Source organism: Pleurodeles waltl, chromosome 9, assembly GCF_031143425.1.
Source record: "Pleurodeles waltl isolate 20211129_DDA chromosome 9, aPleWal1.hap1.20221129, whole genome shotgun sequence".
NCBI classification, from domain to species: Eukaryota; Metazoa; Chordata; class Amphibia; order Caudata; family Salamandridae; genus Pleurodeles; species Pleurodeles waltl.
The window spans coordinates 889,244,225-889,265,242 of NC_090448.1; the positions used below are offsets into that span (position 1 = coordinate 889,244,225).

A 21,018-nucleotide genomic window follows, 5' to 3' on the forward strand; every position below is an offset into this window, starting at 1 on the left:
ATTCCCTTGCTAAGGGTAGTGCACTTGTCTTGTAGCTAAGTTCATACTATATACGTCCTCTTACATATATAAATTCATAGCTATATAAGGAAGGCAGACCAAAAAGTGGTAGAATCAATACAAATAGCTGTATGATACTTAACTAATCAATAAAAGTCACTCCAGAGTCAGTGTACCTAAACCATTCATCATCAGTAAAAGCCTTCATGTGGTTATTTCTTGTACCCAACATCACCCCATGATGTCTCTTTACCTTTGTGTCCTCCGTGTCTCACTCTTAAATCACTGTCTGCTATTATCCTCTTGCAGAATTGTTTTATCCTTGTTCAGACCCATGCTATAGGAACACCTCTGTGCTATTGGCCAGAGAGGATATGGAAGACAATAAGTCACCTTTGAGGAGAGATTACTGTTGAATTGATAAATACAAGCCATTCAGTTGCTTCTCTCAGCCCTTAATTCTGAGTTTATCAGAATCCAGGTGCTTTGTATTGCATCAGATAAATAACAATACCCTGGTGCAGTAAACAGCACCAGTTATAAGTTTCTGGAGAATAAGAGGTGGATTATACTGCCTACCTCACCACAATCCAAAGGTCATGGTAAGTATGGTACACTATTCACCTGTTAATTTTGGAATGTTTGACCTGCTGACAGTATGGCAGCTAGAGTCAGAGTGGGGCATTGTTGGAAGTGGTCCTTGCTGCAGAGTCATCCCCAGACCTTTTGCCTTTCACCTCCCCCTTCTTTTTGCTGAATTTGTTTTTGTTGGCCACAGAAATCTGCGCTTTACCACTGCTAACCAGCGCTAAAGTGCTTGTGCTCTTTCCTTAAAACATTATAATATTGACACATACCCAACTGGCGTATTTAATTTGCTTATAAATTCCTAGTAAAGTACACTACATGTGCCCAGGGCTTGTAAATTAAATGTTACTAGTGGGCCTGCAGTACTGTGCTACCCACTTAATTAGCCCTTTAAACATGTCTCAGGCCTGTTATTTCAGAACCTCTGTCTACAGTGTAAACTGCCATGTCGACCTGACAATATAAACTTTTGCCAGGTCCAAACCTTCCCTTTTAGTACATATGTCATCCCTAGGGTAGGCCCTGGACAGCCCAGAGGGAAGGGTGCAATGTCTTTAAAATGTAGGACCTGTATGTTTTAGTTTTACATATCTTGCTGGTGAAAAACTCTTAAATTAATTTTTCACCACTGCAGGGCCAATCACTCCCATAGGTTAACATTGGAGTTGCCTTATTACATTCTATAAGTGTAACTTCTAAATGGGATGAGATAACCCCTTTATGTTTGATGTCACTGGATTTGCAATTTAAAATCCTAATTCATGGTGAAGTCGGATTTTAACTTGCAGTTTTCAAAATACCACTTTTAGAAAGTTAGCATTTTCTTGCTTTAGCCATTTGGTACCTGCATCCTGTTTCTGATCACATGACTAGGTGCAGTTGGCAGTTGGGCTTTGTGTATTCCTCCTAAATAGCCACATGCAATGGAATCTTAGGTGTGACCTAATGGGCCATCCTGGGCAGGATGGGAGAGATTAGCTGGATACAGCCTCACTTACACCTGAATAGACTGTTCATCCACAAAGGCTTAACAACCTGATTTCTCACTCCAGCCAGCTTGGAGCCAGGGCAGGTGAGACAGGGATTCCCTGGTACTTCAAGGCTACTGTCTAGAAGTTTATTTCACCTTCCAGTGAAAGGCAACCAGGGTATAAATACTGGACCTCAGATACAACCACTTTAGTACACTTCTGGACCTGTGGACCTGTGGATACTCTGCCAGGAAGAAGGACTGCTGTGCTGCTGAAAGGACTGCTACTCTTCTGGTCTGCTACTCTGAAGGAGCTGCTGCCTTGCTGTGCTAACCTGCTGCCCTCTTGTCGGAAGAGGAAGAACTGGACCTGGACCCCATCTTGAAACCAAGACCCCAGAGGGACTCAAAGGACTAATCTGCTGGCCTCCTGATCTGAGCCTCAGGGATATAACAGGCTCTCCACAGTTCCTAAACCTACCTTAAATGAGGAGCTTCTGACCCCCAGAGGAGGAGTCTGTCAGCTCCTGGGGCCTTGGAAGTGGTCTTTTTGCTCTTTAAGTCAGTGTTTGGGCTCCTCACGAATCGAACCGGCCTGTCTCCAGAACCTCGTCACTCACCCAGAAATACAGCGTGAGCAGCCACAAGTTCACCTCTTCACACAGCAAGTATCACCACCCGCGACCGCAAGGCTCCAGGTTGTCTGTCCATGATGCCTGGCCTGCTCCTCGCACCCCAATGACCATTGCCAGCAATGCATTCCTTGTTCATAGCAAACTTCTTCTTGATGAACGGAAGTCCTGGCACAATTCTTGAGACGATAAAACTTCAGCGGGACTAATCTGAGACTGTATCCCACCCACGCTTCATCACAGTCAGCTTGAACTTTTGACTTTGACCAGGTCCCTTATGACCAGATGGCCGCAGTTAGAACTTTATGCTTTGAGGTGCGACATTGCAGTTTATTCTTTAACAATTCTTATCTCCGGTTCTGGTGATTGGATTTTTGTTGTTTTAGTAATGTTTTATTACATTTTACTCTATTCTCCCAACCTGGTGTGCTATCTTTTTGTGTGTTTTCAATGTTTCACTATTTGAAGTGTTGCAAAAATACTTTGTTCTCTGCCTCGAAGTTAAGCCTGACTGCTCTATGCTTAGTTATCAGAGAGTGAGCATAGGTTAATTTAGGGTTTGCTTGAGCCTTACCCTGACTAAGATTGTGGTTGCTGCTTGACCAGGGCTCACACCCCAATCGACCAACAACCCAATTTCTAACAGGTGTGAATTGCCAGAAACGAAGTCTGGGTTCCATAACATACCATGTACACTAGGTATGTAGCAAAGTGCCCTCTGCATCCCTGAACCTACACCTGATGTTAAATGGACTGAGCCAGGTTGATTTTTAATTTTATAGTATGTGTAGCCTTCTGATTAAAGCCTTGTGGGCCAATTAAGAGCTAGACAGTAATCTGTCCAACTCCTAGCTTCCCCATCTCTGTTAGTGGAGCTACAGGTCTGACATTGGTCACAAACTGTGTGCTGCTCAGGCACCAGATAACCACTGGAAATATGGCACCTGAAGCCATGATGCATTATGCCAGTCTATCAGTGCCATGTCCATATAGGTTTTTGCTTCCTTGGACCATGATGACTGCACTGGGCAGAAAATACTTTTCCCCCACCAGTGAGGGAAAAGTTCTATTGGATTGATTTTAAATTTTCCAGTAACGACTGCCTGTTTTTAGGTGTTGTCTTTGGAAAATAAAAAAAACATTTAATCTAGTACACCATTTTGCCAAGGTGGGGCAGCCGGCCAGTGCTTATTTTGTTGAAACAATAAGTGTCAGGGCTCTCTTGAGGAGGCCACTGCAGCTTGCGCCACCCACTACCCCTGCTAGCACTGCCAAATGACAATACCAATACAGCTACTAACCATTACACTCCTATAGTTGTGACAATTCTGACCATTTCAGGCACTCACAGCTATACCAATGGCTTGGGGTGGCATACATTAGTCATTTCTAATGTATATTTAATTAATTGTATGCTTATCTCTAAATTAGACAAACCGCGCCACTTGTCGGACTGTCACAAAGTATTCAGCCAAAGTGCTTTGGAAAGATGGTTTATGCAAGCAGTAAACCCAGAATTTGGCAGTGTGGATGCTGGTGGGCCACCTGATCCAGCTGCATCATAGTACTGAAACACAGTAATGTGGTCAGGAGCCATATCACAAAAGTGATGCAGTTTGGGTAAAGAGAGCAAGATTTGTTTTCAGGAATTTTATGTGTATATAAAATAGCAATCTGTGCAGAATATGTCTACTATTATTGACATTTTATTGAGCTCTTTTGACTTCTGCAACAGTTGACATATTGTAGAGTGTTTGCTTGACAGTGTTTAGTAAACCATTTGTTTCTTTTCTTTATAGCAAAATGTTTGATATTGAGTTGTGTCCGCTTCCGTTCACCATGGAAGAGATGTTTGGGTTTATTAGCTGTCGCTTCACTGGCTATCCCTCCTCCGTGCAAGAGCAGGCTTTGCTCTGGCTTCATGTAAGTATACGCAGGGGTTCGTGAGAACCTGTTTACTATTACTGCTACTTTAATAATAATATTTGTATGTGTGTAGTATTTATATATCACACACCTAACCAAAGGCAGCGGGTTGCTAATATACAAATACTAAATAATAATCTACAAGTTTAGAAATGCGTGTGTGTCACTTTCAAGGATGCCTAAATGCCAAGAGTTTCTTTTAGCGACGCTAAATGTCACGAATTAGCATTTAACTTTTTTTCTTCTGAAGAATACACAATTATAAAGCTTAGTACAGTCACAACATCCCCACAGGCAGATGTGCTACAGGCAGACACCAACTACTTAATGTTAACCTTCATTACTCCGAGGCCAGGTCTTCCGTGTCACAGTCCCTACTCCATGAGTTGACTTCTGTCCTCACAGATTTTTTTACATAGCCAGCCAAAGCTACACCTAATATGGTGCCCAGATTCCCAGAATGCCACAAAAGTGGATCTCACCCAGGTGTCTTCCTGTAAATCACCAAGCAAAGCAATATATACACAGAATTCAAATAAAATGATACAGGGAACCAGGGAGGGAGTGGATTCAGGGCTGGGACGATGAAGACCTAGACTTGGAATAATATTACCAGTAAGAAACTGGACCATTACTTCTTTGTCTGTCTTCCTCATACAGTTCTTACTCCAATAATAAATACCCATGCAGAAAAAAATGTTTTTGATTCTTCAGGAGAAAGTAGGAAGCCTCCCAAAATATGATGCTAAACCCCTTGTTTACTATGGCAAAAATAAAGAATACTATAGCATTCATACGACAAGCACTTCAGACAAAATGTGTGATCCAAATCTTGTAGCGGATGGGCCTCCAACCTGCAGCCAATAATGACACATAGCAGTGTGGGTGATGGGCTACGTCACTACACAGGAGAAATCTTAAAGTGAGGCACACTTAAAAGCAGTTCATGGGGTTGCTGTACCTCTTGTGCATTTACCATGGACCTCAGCAGGCAACTCCCAATCTGCCAGTTCGTAAAATCAACAAAATGGCAAACTTAACCCAAAGAAACAATAGATATGGAATCCTGACACTGGAAAGCTAGAATTACTACCCACTGCTTCCATATTGTTAAGTCTGCAACACCCAGTAAACATCTGTCCCTCAGAAAATCCAAAATCCTACTATGTTGCCAGGAATGAGGAGCGAGACCCTTAGTTCCACACCAGAATTCACATTATTTCCAGTGTCCACATAAGCCTTTAGGGTTAAAGGATTTCTGAATTGCTACATGTCACTTTAAACCTCCGTAGACCAAAACCATGCAAAATGAGCCTTACCCTTTCAAATACTAGAACTCCCGGCAGAGACATCTCTGAGATGTTAGAAACACAAGGGGTCAGATGAAGAGGTAAATTCCAATAGTAACTCAGATTGATACTTGGAAAACATCGGAAGGGTGGAAAGCAGTAAAGAAGAACAGTTGACCAAGGGATCAAGAATGCATCCATCACCCATGCTTTCTGAGTTTATAAACTAAAGGACGGAAGCAGATAATTCTCCTCTGTGACGAAGAGATCAAGCCATAGGGTGCCCAATCTGCGTGTAATCTGTTTAAATAGATGCAGACAGAGGCAGAGGGACACCGAGAAGGGGACCAGTCAACTTAGGAGGTCTGCGGGCCCTTTCTCCTTCGCCACATGATAAACTGCTGAGAAAGAGAGGAGATTCCTCTCCGCCTAAGGGCATATCTTCTATGTAAGAAGAGCCAGACTCAGTGAACTCATCCCCCGTAGTTTATATTTGACCTTAAGGACTGATTATTGGTCTGTACACACATCACCTGAGAATCAATTAGATAAAAAAAGGAAAAAGCCATGTGAACAGCTTCTGCCTCTCTCCCATGGGAGGCCTGGGCTAACTCTGAAAAGTCCATCTCCCTGGAGCTGAGATAACGCTGACAATTCACCCAACCTCTCTTGCTGGCATCGGTTGTTCGGTTTATGTAGGGAGGAAAGCTCAAAATATGATTGTTGTCCAGGTTTGATGTGATCGGCTACTATTAGAGCAACGCTTTGCCTTCAGGTGTTAATAAAATAGACACCTCATAATCCTCTGGCGTTGAATAAAACAAAATGGAGCCGATGACAGACTAAAGGATACAAATGGAGATGGCGCCACAAGATAATGGCTAAAATGGACTACATCTCAGCCTGACTTCTGGATGAAGCCCTCACTGAAGCGTTTGTCCTTGATAGTAGAGATGAAAGGTGAGATATCAATTTCTGTTTCCTCTCTTCTGTCATGACCAGAAGAGACTACTCTGAGGAATTGCAGTCTCTGATTTGATGTTAAGTGTGACATTTTGAAATTCAGCATTAATCCGTGTTGTTGAAGGATCTTGCAGACCTACTGAATGTCCCTCCAACATGGAAAAAGAGGAAGAAGCTATTAGTCACTTGTAAGGGTATCCTGAATAAAAGAGGAGTCCAGAATACCCACCGGAGGTGCTAGGAGCTTTGTGAATACTCTGGAAGCAGACAAGAGTCCAAAGGGTAGAATCCGAAAGTGGTAATGGGTGTGTGAGAAATTAGATTGTTGGTTGAGGTGGTGAAATTTTACTCAAGCAACCGCTATAATCCCTGTGAGGGTGAACCACAAAAAGTCACTAAATAAATCTGTGCTTAACAGTGTAAAGTATTTATCCAGCACTTAAAAACTTAAAAAACAATAAAGTCAAAACACAACACAAGAAAAATCCATCATGAATTCGGAAACCGAGAGTACATTTAATTAACTATTTGACACTAAAATGACAAAACTCCAATCAGTACAACTAGATTTATGAAATTTTAAATATTGGAGTAGAAAATAGCACCTAAAAGATCAAAGCACTATCTGTAAACAACTAGCCGTGCAAGACAGGGACAAAGTCAAAAGTTATGGGCGACCATGATGGAGCGCAGTCCATCTACACAAAGAAGATTAGGCCGAGTCTCTGCTTACCATCGAACTCAGAAGAAATTGTGACGCAAACTGTTTGAGTAGATAAAGTTCAGCAGTGCACAGCAGCCAGCAGTGTCCGAGGGCGAGGCAGTTTCATTGTCAGGGAGTCAATAGACGAAACTGCAGTTAAGATTTCTACATTTGCAATTAGTCTCTTTTTTAAAAGTTGAAAATCTCCAGAGGGAGAAAGCTGGGGGCTGTAGCCAACGAGGGCTTTACAAAGCCAAATACCCCTTCTGTGAGGAACCTTTGCACATGATTTGCTGTTGCAGAGAAGAACGTAGCAGGAGCTACTGCGAAGTTAGGCCGACTGGTGATGCTCTTTGGGTGGGTTGATGAGTAGGTAGGTCCCAATCTCTTCTCACTTCTCAGGGCACTTTTTGGCTGAAAATTATCCCAAGTTATCTACTTGAGGTATCTGGGCACCTTTAGCACTACTACCAAGGGACCATGACTAGAGGGGCCTCACTTGGAGGGTCAGGACTCACTCAGGCTGGGTTTAGGTGCAGGTTCAAGATGATTGAAGCTTTCTCAATCCCTGAGGCTCCGATTAGGAGGCCAGCCAACTAGTCCTTTGATCACTGTGGAAGTTCTGGGCTCAACTAGAAAATCAGGCCTCAATCAGCAGAGCAGTTCTCTTAGGGCACAAGGCAGGCTTCAGCCAGCACAACACCTATTACCAACTTGCATAATTGGGTTTGTGATTCACTTTTAGGAAGGGGCATGCCAAGGGTGTCCCTTCCTAATAGCAAGTCGCAGGGGGATTGAATTATTGTTTTGCGACCAGGAATGCAGGAGCAAAGCAATTGCAGGAACCACAAATTTCAAATTGGTGGCAACCCATTCGCAAATGGGAAGGGGTCCCACGGACCACTGCCTGCTCTGAAAAAATGAAAAGGAAACTTTTCTTTTTTTTGCTGTAATGTATCCTGTTTTCCTTTAAGGAAAAAGGGCTGCATTAAAAAAAACTGCTTTATTTAAAAAGTAGTCACAGACATGATGGTCCACTGACCCCAGCAGGCCACCATCCTTGTGAATGCTGGCCATTCCTAAATGGATTGCAAATTGTGACCTCCCTCATGAATATTAATGAGGCAGGTCACTTGCAACCCATTTGTGAATCGCAAAGTGTCTGAGACACTGTTGTACAGCTTCACTAAAAATCACAATTTGAGAGACATAAAACTTGAGTGTTGTACATCTGGCCCTGGAACTTACATCTGGTGCCGGCTTTAAAGTGAAAGAAACTTTTGGAGTTTTCAACCCACAGAAGTGTCTGGAATTTCTTGCCTCGTTGCCGTGGTCCCAGGATGTCTAGAGGCTAGTGTTATGTTCCTTGCGTGTGTGCTGAGGCATGGTCTTTGAGGTCTAATTGGTACCTTGCACAGCCCTCCTACCCATCCTGCTAGGATGGTGCATCCTGCCAACATCAAGTCCCTCTATTGTGTGGCTGTTTTGGAGGAACACACAAAGGCAAACTGCCAACTATGCCTAGTCATTTCACCCAGGAAACAGGCAGCAGGCAACAAATGGTTAGGAGAAGAAAATGCCTACTTTTCTAAAAGTGAAATTTTCAGAATTATGATTTAAGATGCAGATTTACCATTAAAAGGGATTTTAAATTACAAACTCTTTAGACACCAAATAAGATATTCCTACCTGTTCCCAAACAAACGTTATCACTTGTTAAATGTGGTTAGGTAACCCAATGTTATCCAATGGGAGAGGGAGGCCTCACAGTAGTGAAAATGAAATTTGAGAGGTATTCACTACCAATAAAATGTAATCATATGTCTAACTTTTTTAATACAATGCATCCTGCCCTATAAGCTGTTTAGGGCCTACCCTAGAGGTGACCTATATATATATATCACAAAAGGGGGTTTTAGGCCTGGCAAAAGGTCTACTTCGCCAAGCTGAATTGGCAGTGTAGAACTGCCCTCAGGCTGCAATGGCAGCCCTGAGATATGTTTAGAAGCGCTACTTAAGTGGGTGGCACAATCAGTGCTGCCTGCCAACAATACCATTTAATTTACCAGCCCTGGGTATATGGTATACTACTTTACTAGAGGCTTATATGTAAATCAATATGCCAATGGGGTGTAAGCTAATTTTACCATGTTGTTGGGAGTGAGCACAAGCACTTTAGCACTGGTTAGCAGTGATAAAGTGCACAGAGTCCTAAGGACAACAAAAACGGATTTAGCAAAATAGGAGGGAAGAAGGCAAAACATTGTTAGAAAGACCACCCTAAGGCAAACTGGTCTCACAGGTTCCATCCAATGCAAAGCAGAGATTCTTTTGGAAACTTTGGTGCAACGCGGCCTGCAGATAAGCATCAAACATGGTGATATAACATAAAACATCCCCTTGGTTGAACAGTAGCATGGCATGATTGCCTGTAGAGGCAGCATCTTGAACGCCTGATGTGGTATGAATCGGTTTACAAACTTTAAGACCAAATCTGTGAGAAAGACCTCTGAAGCATTCTGCACCAGGAAAAATATTAATTACTATCCTTGATATTCCTCTTCATGAGGAACTCGAATAATGGACGCTTTATCCAGAAGGATCAGGTTCCTTGAAGAATGCCTTAATGACAAATAGATCAGTGGTGTATATGTGCCTGGCAACAATAGTGAAAAGGAGGATTTAGAAATGGTACTAGCAACCCTGTTGAGATGATCTCTAGAGCACATGCATCCATTACTGAATGCTGCCAAAACTCATTGAACAAGAGTAGTCTTTTTCCAACTGGAAACACATTGACATAGTCAGGCTTTTGAAGATGAGGGGAAGTTTGTGGATGTTGATGGAGACTGAAACCAGGATTTATTGTTTATAGGGGCTCCCTGGCCATTAACCCTCCCATGAAAGGGGTGACCAATTCCTCTGATTGTTCTCATAGCCAAGCCACGACCTCTGGAAAAAAGATTGTGCAGGTTGTTCTTTATAAACCTTTTAACTAAGTCCTCTAGCTCTTGACCCATTACCTTTAAGCCAGTAAAGGTAAGCTTCACCAGGACAGCCTTTTGAGAGGCATCATTCTTCCACGAGTGCATCCATATGTGCCTATGAACCTCAAGTGCTGCACCAGAAGTGGCCGCTGAGGCACTCAAGTTATGAAAAGAGATGTCTCAAAGAAAATGGGCCTGCTTTTTCCATCATTGCCAGGATTGTGGAGCAGTCTCCCGCCTCCGCCATCTGGCTTGCTATGGTTTTGAAATCTTTAATTAGAGAATAGACTGTGTAAGTAGTATGAACATTGGCTTGGACAGCAAATTTGATGATGAGTAAGTCCTCTTGATAGCATCCTTGATTTTCTTGTCTACTGCACCCACTGGAAAGGCACCTTTTGAGATGAGTTATTAACCATTATGGTGGCTGGACAGTCCTTTGCAAAGTACTCCAAAGGATAGTATTTGGTCAGAAATCTTTGGAAGGACTGTTTCTCTAAGTCCTTCCATTTGTGAAGAAGGACTCTGCATACAGTACTGTGAAGTGGGAGGGCACTGTGCACTGGTATTGAGAAAATAAATTCTCATTTGATATGGGCACAGGAGAACAAACACCTAAATTACCCCTCAGGTGCTGTCAAATCTCAGCTAAATCCATTGCTTGGATAAAGCAACCTCTGACATCATCATTCTCAGAATCAGCATCATTATCACCAGCCTGTAATCTCAGCATCTTCGGTGATATAGGTGCTTCTCTGGCCTTGAATGCTGCATTGTGGCACACAAGAAGATAACCCTGCACTCTTCTGAGGCAAGGTGCAAGTCGAACTGCCTTCTCCCTCCATTGCACAGCACTTTGGAAGCTGACAGTGATTTCTGTTTGACCCTGGTTACCAAGGGTACAAACTCCCACGTCTTACAAGAAGAATCCAGGGCGCCATCTTTGGACCAGGCAGAAAGAGGAAGAAGACAGTAAAGCTGAGTCCTCAATAATTAATGCTTGGTCAATACTAATCATTTCCCTAAATATGATTTATAAAATTCACAATACCAGAAAATTGGAAATACCCCAACTCTGAATGACTACCACGTGAGTCTTGAGAACGAAGATATCAGTCCACACTTCCCAGCAGCTGGTCAGACTGCTACCTCAGATATGAAGCAGCTGTAGCTAGCCTCCCACATAAGAGGAAAAGAAAGGTGTTAAAAAGTGTATAATGTAAAAAAAAGAAAAAAGGTAGAAATAAATACTCCTCAGCTGGGACAGCAAATATCGACTGCTTCACAGAAGAAAAAAACAGGATGTGACTGATTTAGTTCCTCTTTTGTGGTGTAATTTCCCCTGGCCTAGGTAATAAATATCTGTGAACAATAAAGTCAACTCATGCAATATGAATTGTGAAGAGGAAGATGAATGAGGAGGTAATGATAAATTCATAATTTCCACATGTATATCTGTGCAGCAAAGATGTGTCATGTAAATAGATACCAATGCAGGTACATTATGAGGGATGAAGGACTTTGGTGTATTCATCCCGCAATGTAATTGTGTGTCAGGGTGAGAATCTTGTTGATATGTTTCATAGAGTAATGATCACCTCACCAATCAGGTGATTCTCAGCAGGGGAAATTGGAGGCTCGAATTGGATCCTCCACATATATTCCACTCCAGAACCTGCTACCGCTGCAACATCATAAGCTGTACCATTTCCAACCAGACCACCAATCACAGTTACAAGGTGAGCACCAGCCACAGCTGTCCGACACCTCAACGTAAAAGAAAGCGAGATAAGGTCTACCCAGCAGCAGAAGTTAGAACAGAGGTGCCAAGGATGATCCATCTTTCAGTCTAAGAACTATCTGAAGGCCTTAATCCGGACTATCAACAGCCAGCAGGTTGAGGACAAAACTGCAACAGGGAATACCTGTAGTGCTTAAAAGCTTTGTCATGGGAATGCCATGGTCATGCTACCTGGGCACTCATAACAGACCCTCAGTGGCACGGAACACTTCACTGGATGGACAACAGAAAAACCTTCTCTGTCCCTTCAACATCCTCCCAATTCTCCAAGTTTCTCATTACTAGCCAAGGCGACAGTCCACCAATTCTGCTTCACGGGAACAGGCACCACCCACCCCCAAAAAGGAGTAGAGCACATGGGGGCTGATGGGGTTAGGGTGGTTGGGCGGGTAGTGCATCTATAGGTTAGGACAGGTGAGGTTAGTGTGTTTAGAGGAGAGCTGACAAGGCATGGTGGAACATTTTCTTAAATCTCTTCTTTTCACTCATTTTATTGTGTGCTGTATGTTATGTGTGAGCACATTTTAATACCTTCATGACTGCGCACCCATAGGGTGCCTTCACAGTCACCGTAGTTACGAGAGGTAGTGCTGAGTTCCGAAAAGATTATGCCCAGTAGTACTATACCTCTGTGTGTTGTATAGCTGTTATTCGGCACGAAAATTTGTTTTTTTCCATCTTTCTTACTTTTTTGCAACAAGCTAAGTCTCATCATAATTCAGGTCTAGCACCCCTTATAGTAAATTGATGGTCCGTTTTTTTAAATGTTTACATTTCACTAATATTTGTTTTCACGTTTCCCTGATTACATTTGTTCAATTCAAAGTAACCTTTTGTATGTCAGATTGTTGCTGTACTATTACTTTTCTGTCTTTTAAATTTGCCACAGGTATTGTCAGAACTAGACATCGTGGTACCTCTCGAGCTTCTTGTCAGCATGTTTTCCGACGGGGTCAATTCAGTCAAAGAACTGGCGAATCAGAGGAAGTCTCGCGTTACTGAACTGGCGGGAAATCTCCCAGCTCGAAGAGTAAGTGTTAATGATACTCACATTAGTCACTAGCATTATTCTTGGCATCTGCTATAACCGTTTTTAAAAACTCACCACTTGGCTATAATCATGTGTTTTTACAGACAATTGGGCATGAACCCTGTGGTCAGTATGAAGAGATCATTAATGCCTTGTTAATTATTGAAGGAAGCACCTAAACCCATCAAAACACTGACCACTTTAAACCTCTTGTTATTCTTATGACTACGAAGCCCCTCTCAGCCGAGTTGGGAAAACAACCGAAGTGAGATCTGTATGTGTATGTATTTTTGTAGTTATGTAGAGGGCTTGTGTCAGTGTGGCCGCTTAACATCGGTTGCCCGTCCATACGCAGTCCTACTTAAGTCGGTCTGGAGAAGAACAGAAATTATTCCATTAATAGTATGCTTCCCGTTATTTACAGACTATTGTGGTGAAGCCTGGATACATTTGCGCCTCAAAGTACTTTACAAAGTGTCTGAATGCCAGACACCACTGACCCATAGTTTTTGGAGATCCTCAGGTTATTTTGACTTTGGTTGGTGGGCCGTCAAAACGCTGGGGTGTCAGAACGCCCCCCCACCCCACCACAACAACAGTACTGCAGCAGCTCACCTTTCCGTTGCCTGCCACCCTGATGGGGAACGTTTGATGAAAGTGCCTCTGCCAACATATAATGATCTCTTTTCAGCAAACTTGTAATGGCAGTTGTGCTGCTGTCCTGCTGACCATTTTCTTCCTGCAGAAGAATAATGTTTTTTTAGGCTGTGGGAGTTTTCTAGAAGTGCTTGGGTGTCATGTCTTTAGACTACCATGGTTTACAATGGCAACCCTAAGCGTGATAAAAATAGGCCTGAAGGGCCACTCTGAGTATGGTGGGCGCTCTGAAACATTATTGCTAGCCATCCTGTCACCTTTTGTTGCTGTCAAATAATTGTTTCTCATTAGCAGCTGGGACTAATTCATTAGAAACTCAGCCATTCGCCCCTACTAAATGAGGCAGGAACCAGAGGTGTGAGGAACAAGTCAGCCCTCTAACTGCTGTACCATAAAATTACATTGATAATTCCTTGGTACCTGCCAAAGCAAGAATATATCAAATAAGCATCGCAGAAAGAACAAAAACATTCTATTTTAAATTTTTAATTGCCAATGAATTGTAGCTCTTGTTCAAGAGTTCTGGTCGTCTAAGAATGAAATTCTGATGTTAGGGCCTCCAAGCCTGGGTTCGGGATGGAATAGCATAGAAGACTAAACTCTGGGATTCCGACCATTCCTCTTTCCCTCATTTTGAGAGACCGCAGTGTTAGTTTGGAAGTAGACAGATAGTAATACTTTAATAATCAAGAAGGGTTGCATGATGAAATATCACCAGAAAAACTATCGACAACAGAAATATAGCAAAAAAAATAAACAACACACAATATTATTTTAAAAAACAACACTATAATTGATAAAAAATATCGTTTATACAAAAAATAAAACATAACTAATAATATCAAAAATTTATAATAATTAAATAATTAGCAATTTCAAAGTTCTTAATTACACAACAAAAAATAATGACCTTATTTTTAAATGATCTATAACATATTTAAAAATACATAACTGATTATCCAATTAACAAATTAAAACGTATAAAACATTTTATAATCATTTAAAAAATGAATATTTAAAAAACTAACCACCATGCTACCCTACAAACACAGTCCATCAAAAAACACTCACTAAAAATAAAAACATTAAAATATGTTACAGAATGTCCCACGATATTTTTGATATCACAATATTTTGTACATGACATTTGAATCAATTGCACACAACACACACACTATTTTGGTGGAAAAGCCCAAGGAGTGAGGGTTTATTGCACTAATACTGCTTTATGTGTCTCCTAATTTTGAAGTGCTACCTTTTGCTGTCTGCTTCTCTGATTGCTTGAAGATAAAAATGTAGCTGCTGCAACCTTGCTGGCTTTATCTCGTAAAACTCTTGGAGAGTTGTTGTTTTCTGTACAGTTCCAACTACTTCCTCTATATTTACCCGAGACACTAATTTCGCAAGACAAGCTAACATATTGAGCCACCTTAGTCCACCAGTCTTTACTGATACTATATTAAGGTTCTTTAAGAAACTTATGAGGAAACGTGTGCAGCATTTAGATTTTTACCTGGTCTGCATGGCTTCACCGGGTGGGGCGGGGTTATCCCTAAAACGGTGATGTTTTTTAGGAAATGCATCTGCACTTGCCTTAGCTGTCCCATCTTCTCTCTGTGAGAGCACCCAACCGGGCCCCTGTCTGTAGGCCGGCCTTAGCGCTACATAAATACTCCTCTTTCCCCACATCCTGATCATGCTTATGAACAGCATTACGAGTCAAAAACACCCCACGCCGGCGAAATCAGAAATCAGAAAGACATAGCACGAGTAACAAAGCATTTCATTGGAGTAGGACAGAATTATGCAAAACAGGCTGGTAAATCTTACAGCCAGTTCTCCATTCATAATTGTCAATAATGAATGTGTAAATTCTGCAACGCCTGTGGATTGTTGCAGTTGTGCCACTTAGAATAGGAGTACTTGCTTTTCGCCGGGATACAACTGAGCTGTGCACCCGAAGAGTGTGACTTCTGAGAATATTCCAAACGTTGCCTTTCCCTCGCTCTCTGCACTTCTCAACAAATGAACCAGATTTAAGTGGTTGACACAGTAAACTGCACAAATACACCTCTTTTTTCAATGCTGCTGATGGCTTGACATGGAAAAATGTTTTCTAAGTGAAATGAAAGCTGAAAGAAACTCATCATCGAAGCGGAATACGTGTAATCTTAAATTTAATGGTAAATCCTTTTGTGTGCATTGGCATATGGCTTCCATCTGAATATTTTTGACTACTTTATGCTTGGATCCATTTGTCTTTAAATGCACTTCTTTTCGTATTTTCAAAGGTGCATAGGGATACCCCTATCACAAAATGCTATTTACTACCCGGGAAGTGGACGTGAAAAGAACAAAAGAGGAGGGCCTAAGGGCCAGTAGTATACATTCTGCAGGGGACTATACATTAATACTACGAAACTGTTTTGAATCCCAATAGAGGTGTATCTTCATGTCATCTTCCTTAGTTTGATAAAAAGAAGAATACTGGGGTCACTAATAGGAATATTTTTATTTAAATATATTCTGAAACAACAAAAGATGCTGTACCAAGTGCTAAAGCACGTTATCTAGATATATTTTTGGTGAAAAAATAAAGGTTCAGTGGGAGACAACCACATAAGAGAGAACATTTCAGGAGTACAACAGAGTGCTGCATGAAAATGATCTAAAATCTCTGAAATTCTATACTACAGTTTCACTTCATATATGCAATCACAAATGCACACCAGAAAGGTATTCCAAATATGCAGGACGAAAGTTAAAGATTTCATAGCTTAGCCCAAAAAGGATTCTGAATGCCTCATGGAAACTCTAACACACACTTCGCTATATTGGCTCTATTGCACTACTGTGATACTATGGGCCACATGTACGTAGCATTTTGCACATCGCAAATGGCGAATCAGGCCGTTTACGATGTGCCGAATGCACTTTGGGATGTACAGACCCATTTTTGCAATTCGGTAAACTATTTACCGAATCGCAGAAAGGGTTTGCGAGTCACAATTAGGAAGGGGTGTTCCCTTCCTAATTGCGAGTCGCAATCCCATGTATGATTGTTTGGTGACCGCGAATGCAGTCACAAAACAATCGCAGTTAGCACCATTTTCAAACTGGTGCTAACCCATTCACAAAGGGTTCTGTTCTGTTGCTCTGACTCGCAATTTGCGACTCACAAATCCTATATTTCATACATGTGGCCCCATAATAGTTTGTGTGTTAAAAGGGAGGTTATAAAATGGGCAAGTATGTATTATAAGTCAATGTGACAGTGTAAAACCCAGCTTCACAAAGTGCTAAGCTTGGAACATTTAAAAAAAAACAAGAAAGGCCTTATTAAATTTCAAAATCAGGTCCACAGTAACTCTTCTTCTCCCTGGAAGGGCCATGTACCTTTTCGTCTTCGATGCTGGAATTTCCATTGCGGGACTTCCGGCTGTACAGATGGGAATGTATGTAACTTATAAGTAGGCAGCTATTGTGGTACCCTGCTGTCAATCATGACTGACAACCCCAAGTGACAGTGACGAAAACAATTCCCTGCAGCCAGATGTTCCTCTGGCCTTTCTTCTGCATGAGATAGGATTGGATAGAATGCAATAGTGCAAAACTACCTCCTTAATTTTATGTACATGTGTTTTTTTGACTTAATACTCAACCTTGCAGTTGTAAATGTCATCAGAACTCAATGACATGTTACACATTGATTTGTTGTAATACATGTGCTTTGAAGCAAGACAATGAATATTTGGTTTAGTACTACATAATCTCTTCTGTATATGGTAGTAATATATACTGCTTTGCAGGGGAGGGCTTGTGAATAGTTTAAATCAAATCCACTACGTAATAAGGATGCCGGTTTGATGATGCTGGAAGGGAAAAATCTGTTATTTAGCTTGTAGAAAAAGACAGACTGTCACAAGAGGAGGCGAATATGATGAAGAATTAAAACGGGGGGATCAAATATGAACGTGAATTTGTTACCTGGTGTGTACGTTGAGTGTGGTTGTGAAAGGGAAAAGTTGCTCATAACCAGATGGAACTCATTCATACTGTAGAGGGTGTCACAGTCCTTCCCCCCACTGGTTCACCTTCTCCCCATCCTACACTCAACCTTTCCATAACCGACAAAAAAGAGGGATCTGAGAATCCCCGTATTTCTCCCCGCCCTCCTCCAGCGCCTTATGTTCGAGATGATTTCACCTCCCTGATTTGGACATAGACTTGTGTAGGAGATACGGGCATCAGGATTGCAGCATGGAGGTGGAGATGGGGAGTTCCCGGATTAGGGCGGCACCCATGGGGTTGCAGCTTTTTAGCAGCACTCCCTCAGAGTCCTCACCTTTGAAATCCCATATATCCAGAACGCCAAACCTAGAAGCAAGGGATTACCGATTATTTCATCCATCCAAGGAAGAGATGACAGTTTTAGTCTCTCCACTGTGTCTAGAAAGGCTTTTGTCCTCAATTTTAAAGTTGTTAGAAACATTGTTTGGGGGCTCAGATTCTGTTCTGTTTAATTAGTTACAAAAGCGACCCAAATGTCCTTTTGAATCTGGGTTAGTATCTAAAAATAGCACAGATTCACATGAAACTCATTAAAAATTCTTGTACACCAAGGCAGTTCCTTCAACTGAATGAATCACCAAACCAACTCTTTCATCTGGACAGTTTTTATTCTGTCAAAGTTATCACAAAAATATATTATGCCACCAGTACTAAAATGCACAGAAGACATTTATTATAAATCTCCTTGAGAATCAAACAGATTGTTTTAAAAAAACACTGACACAGTGCATAAAAGTGCTCCCCAATTGAATAGAAACTACAAAAAAACAGTAAATTAGGAAAATCACTGTTGTTTAACATTCATTTGTGTGTTAATATATAATCATACAGACAGCCTCCATATAGTTATTTACAAATATATCCATAGGGCAGTTTATCTATGGAATGAAAGGAACGCAAAGTCTGTCTTGTTGATTGTCAACGACTTTTCGACCCTTGCAAGGAATAATAGGGATTCAGTAGGACACACAGTGACCTGGGGAATGGTTGCAGTAAAACGGTAATGCACTGATGCAATAGGAAATTATGCTGCATCTCAGTCTAAATTATATTTAAGGATACTCTATAGGAAGTAAGTTGAATGAAGGGGTAGTTATGGATGCTTCCAAAAGGCCTCTTGTTGCTACTATGCAGCCTAATTGTTCTTGTGGCACTTCTCAAAATCAGAAATGTCTATGGCTTCAAATTCACTCATTCTCCCAATCAGAGAAACATAGACACAGTTACAGAAATCTTAAAGGAGCTTGTAAGCAGCCAATCAGAAAAGGCCCCAAGCCCAGATGTTGCAGGGGAACTAGATGGGGCTTGAAGCCAAGTACGCGATATACCCAGAAAGGGTCTGTCTGTCAAATATTTTTTTCATCGCAGGCTGGTAAACCACTTTCTAAGAAGTCTATGGCAAATGCACCAGGTACGGAGAGTCCCGTGGATTCTATAAGATTTATCTTTAATTCCCCCTCCCCTAGAAAGAATCTGATTGGGGATGGAGAGGGAGTTGTTCAGGACATGTTTCCCATATTTAAATTAGGGTCCATATCGGTAGCAAGTGCAGGTGAGTTGGTTGTTTCACAGGTTGAGGAGGGAAACGGAAAGGAAAATCTGAGAAGGAAGAAGGAAAAATACCCTCTGGAGACTTTCCAAAAAGGGTCACAGGAAGCTTTGCTTCAGAGAGGGTACGATTGTAACACAGACCGAAGATGGTAGAACTTGTCCCTCACAAGCACCCCGTCTAATGTTACATTCTGCTCCCAGGTCTGCTTAAGGAAGGATGGAGGATGGGGATGACAGAGCCTTTAGGAGAAAACAGGGCATCGTCCTTGAACCCAATGGCTTCCTCTTTCACAGAGATGAGATTGAAAAGGAGCTTTCCACCTCCTGATGGGCCTGATCCCCTATGGCGCTTTGTGGATTCTCTCAGGGTAGATTTCATTCCCCCTGTTCAATACAGATTTAATTTTAAATAGGCACTCATTGCTCAAATGTTTATCTGAGATTGTAAATTTAAAACCTATTAATGGCAGTGACGTTGACCTGATCTCTCTAATACCCTCTGAAGCCGGTTTTAAAGCAAGGGTTACTTTATACTGCAAACTCATAGCAAATACGGTTTTAAGATACTCTGAATGCTTGCAAAGGAGATGGATTGATCTAATTCCAGTATTTGAAGAGGACAGGTTGCATGCACCAAGCAATAGCCTTTTACTGGGCACCTCCTAGGCTCTTGTCGGGAGGTGGGAACATGACCGTAGGGGCCTGAAAATCCATCTGGATAAGTGGGGTAGACAGGTATCCATTAGTGTACTGCCCACATCCCCCGCCCGGGGAATGCTAAAAGAGGACCCTTCTAAATGGAATTGGTTGCCTGGTGAATTATCCAGTGTTACGCATAGTAGTTTCTCTCAACAGCCTTCCTATTAGCAATGCATTAAGAATCATATCATGGAATGTTGCTGTCAAAAAGAGTAGCCGGGAGACGTTGCATTATTTGTGCTCTTTGGAGGTGGATATTGTTTCTCTCCAGGAGACAGGGTGTACTGAGGATTTGGTTTGGGAGGATTTTATCATCTTAGATTGCAAAGCATCCCTGTCAAGGAGGGGTCCTGCAAAGGGTGGGGTGGCATGTCTTTTGTAACATTAAATGCCATGGACCCTAGTGATCTTTTCTGGCAGTATCTTTGTTTAAAGGTAGAGGTAATCGGAAAATCCTACTGTTATTGTTGCTCAATGCTTATATTTCACTGGAGGCTCTTTACAGTGCTGTTTTAGGGAAGTCTTCTTTTTTATTAGGAAAGAGACAGATAAGGAACGTCCCCCACATATAATTATTGTGGGGGATTTGAATTGTAAAGTTTTTAATTTTGTGTTGGATCAGTTGCAGGACCCTGAAAAAGATGATACCCTGCAGATACCCACCCCCAGTTATTTTTCCTCCTAAAATAAAAACCAACAACAGAGGGAAAACTCTGGTGACTCTGTTGGAAGAGGGAGAGTGTTTGATAGCGAACAGGAGGCGCCCTTCTGAATCCTCCGCTTCATATAGCCATAAAGCACCGGAGGGGAGGGAGGATCAATTTTGGATTATGTAGTGATGGGTTGTACCTCCTTTTCTTTGCAAAGTGATTTAAAAGTTCTCAAATCCTCCCTCAGTGACCATAATCCCCTTATTCTTTTGGCAAATTTTAGTAAGTCGTCTGTTGGTTCTTGGAGGTTTGATGGAGATGCCGTGAAGTTTAGCAGGAAAACCGGAAGGACGTTCTGGGACTTCAAGGCAATTTCAGGCTTGAGAGTCCTCCTAGAGGCTACCCTTGAAGACTCCCAGATTGGGTAGAGATAGGATTAGAGCGTTTAACTATTATTATGCAGTTGCTAACTAAAGCTCGTAAGCTAATGTCTTCAGTTGT

At 41.8% G+C, this 21,018-nt stretch overlaps 1 protein-coding gene across 1 annotated transcript in view; it reads left to right on the plus strand.

The window, feature by feature from the left end:
- Positions 1-21,018, plus strand: part of UNC79 (unc-79 homolog, NALCN channel complex subunit) — a 770,017-nt gene that overhangs the window by 196,263 nt on the left and 552,736 nt on the right. Inside the window, exons 16-17 of the mRNA XM_069208227.1 lie at positions 3,990-4,113; positions 12,749-12,889. Coding sequence (XP_069064328.1) covers positions 3,990-4,113; positions 12,749-12,889 — 265 coding nt within the window. The remainder of the gene's footprint in view (positions 1-3,989; positions 4,114-12,748; positions 12,890-21,018) is intronic.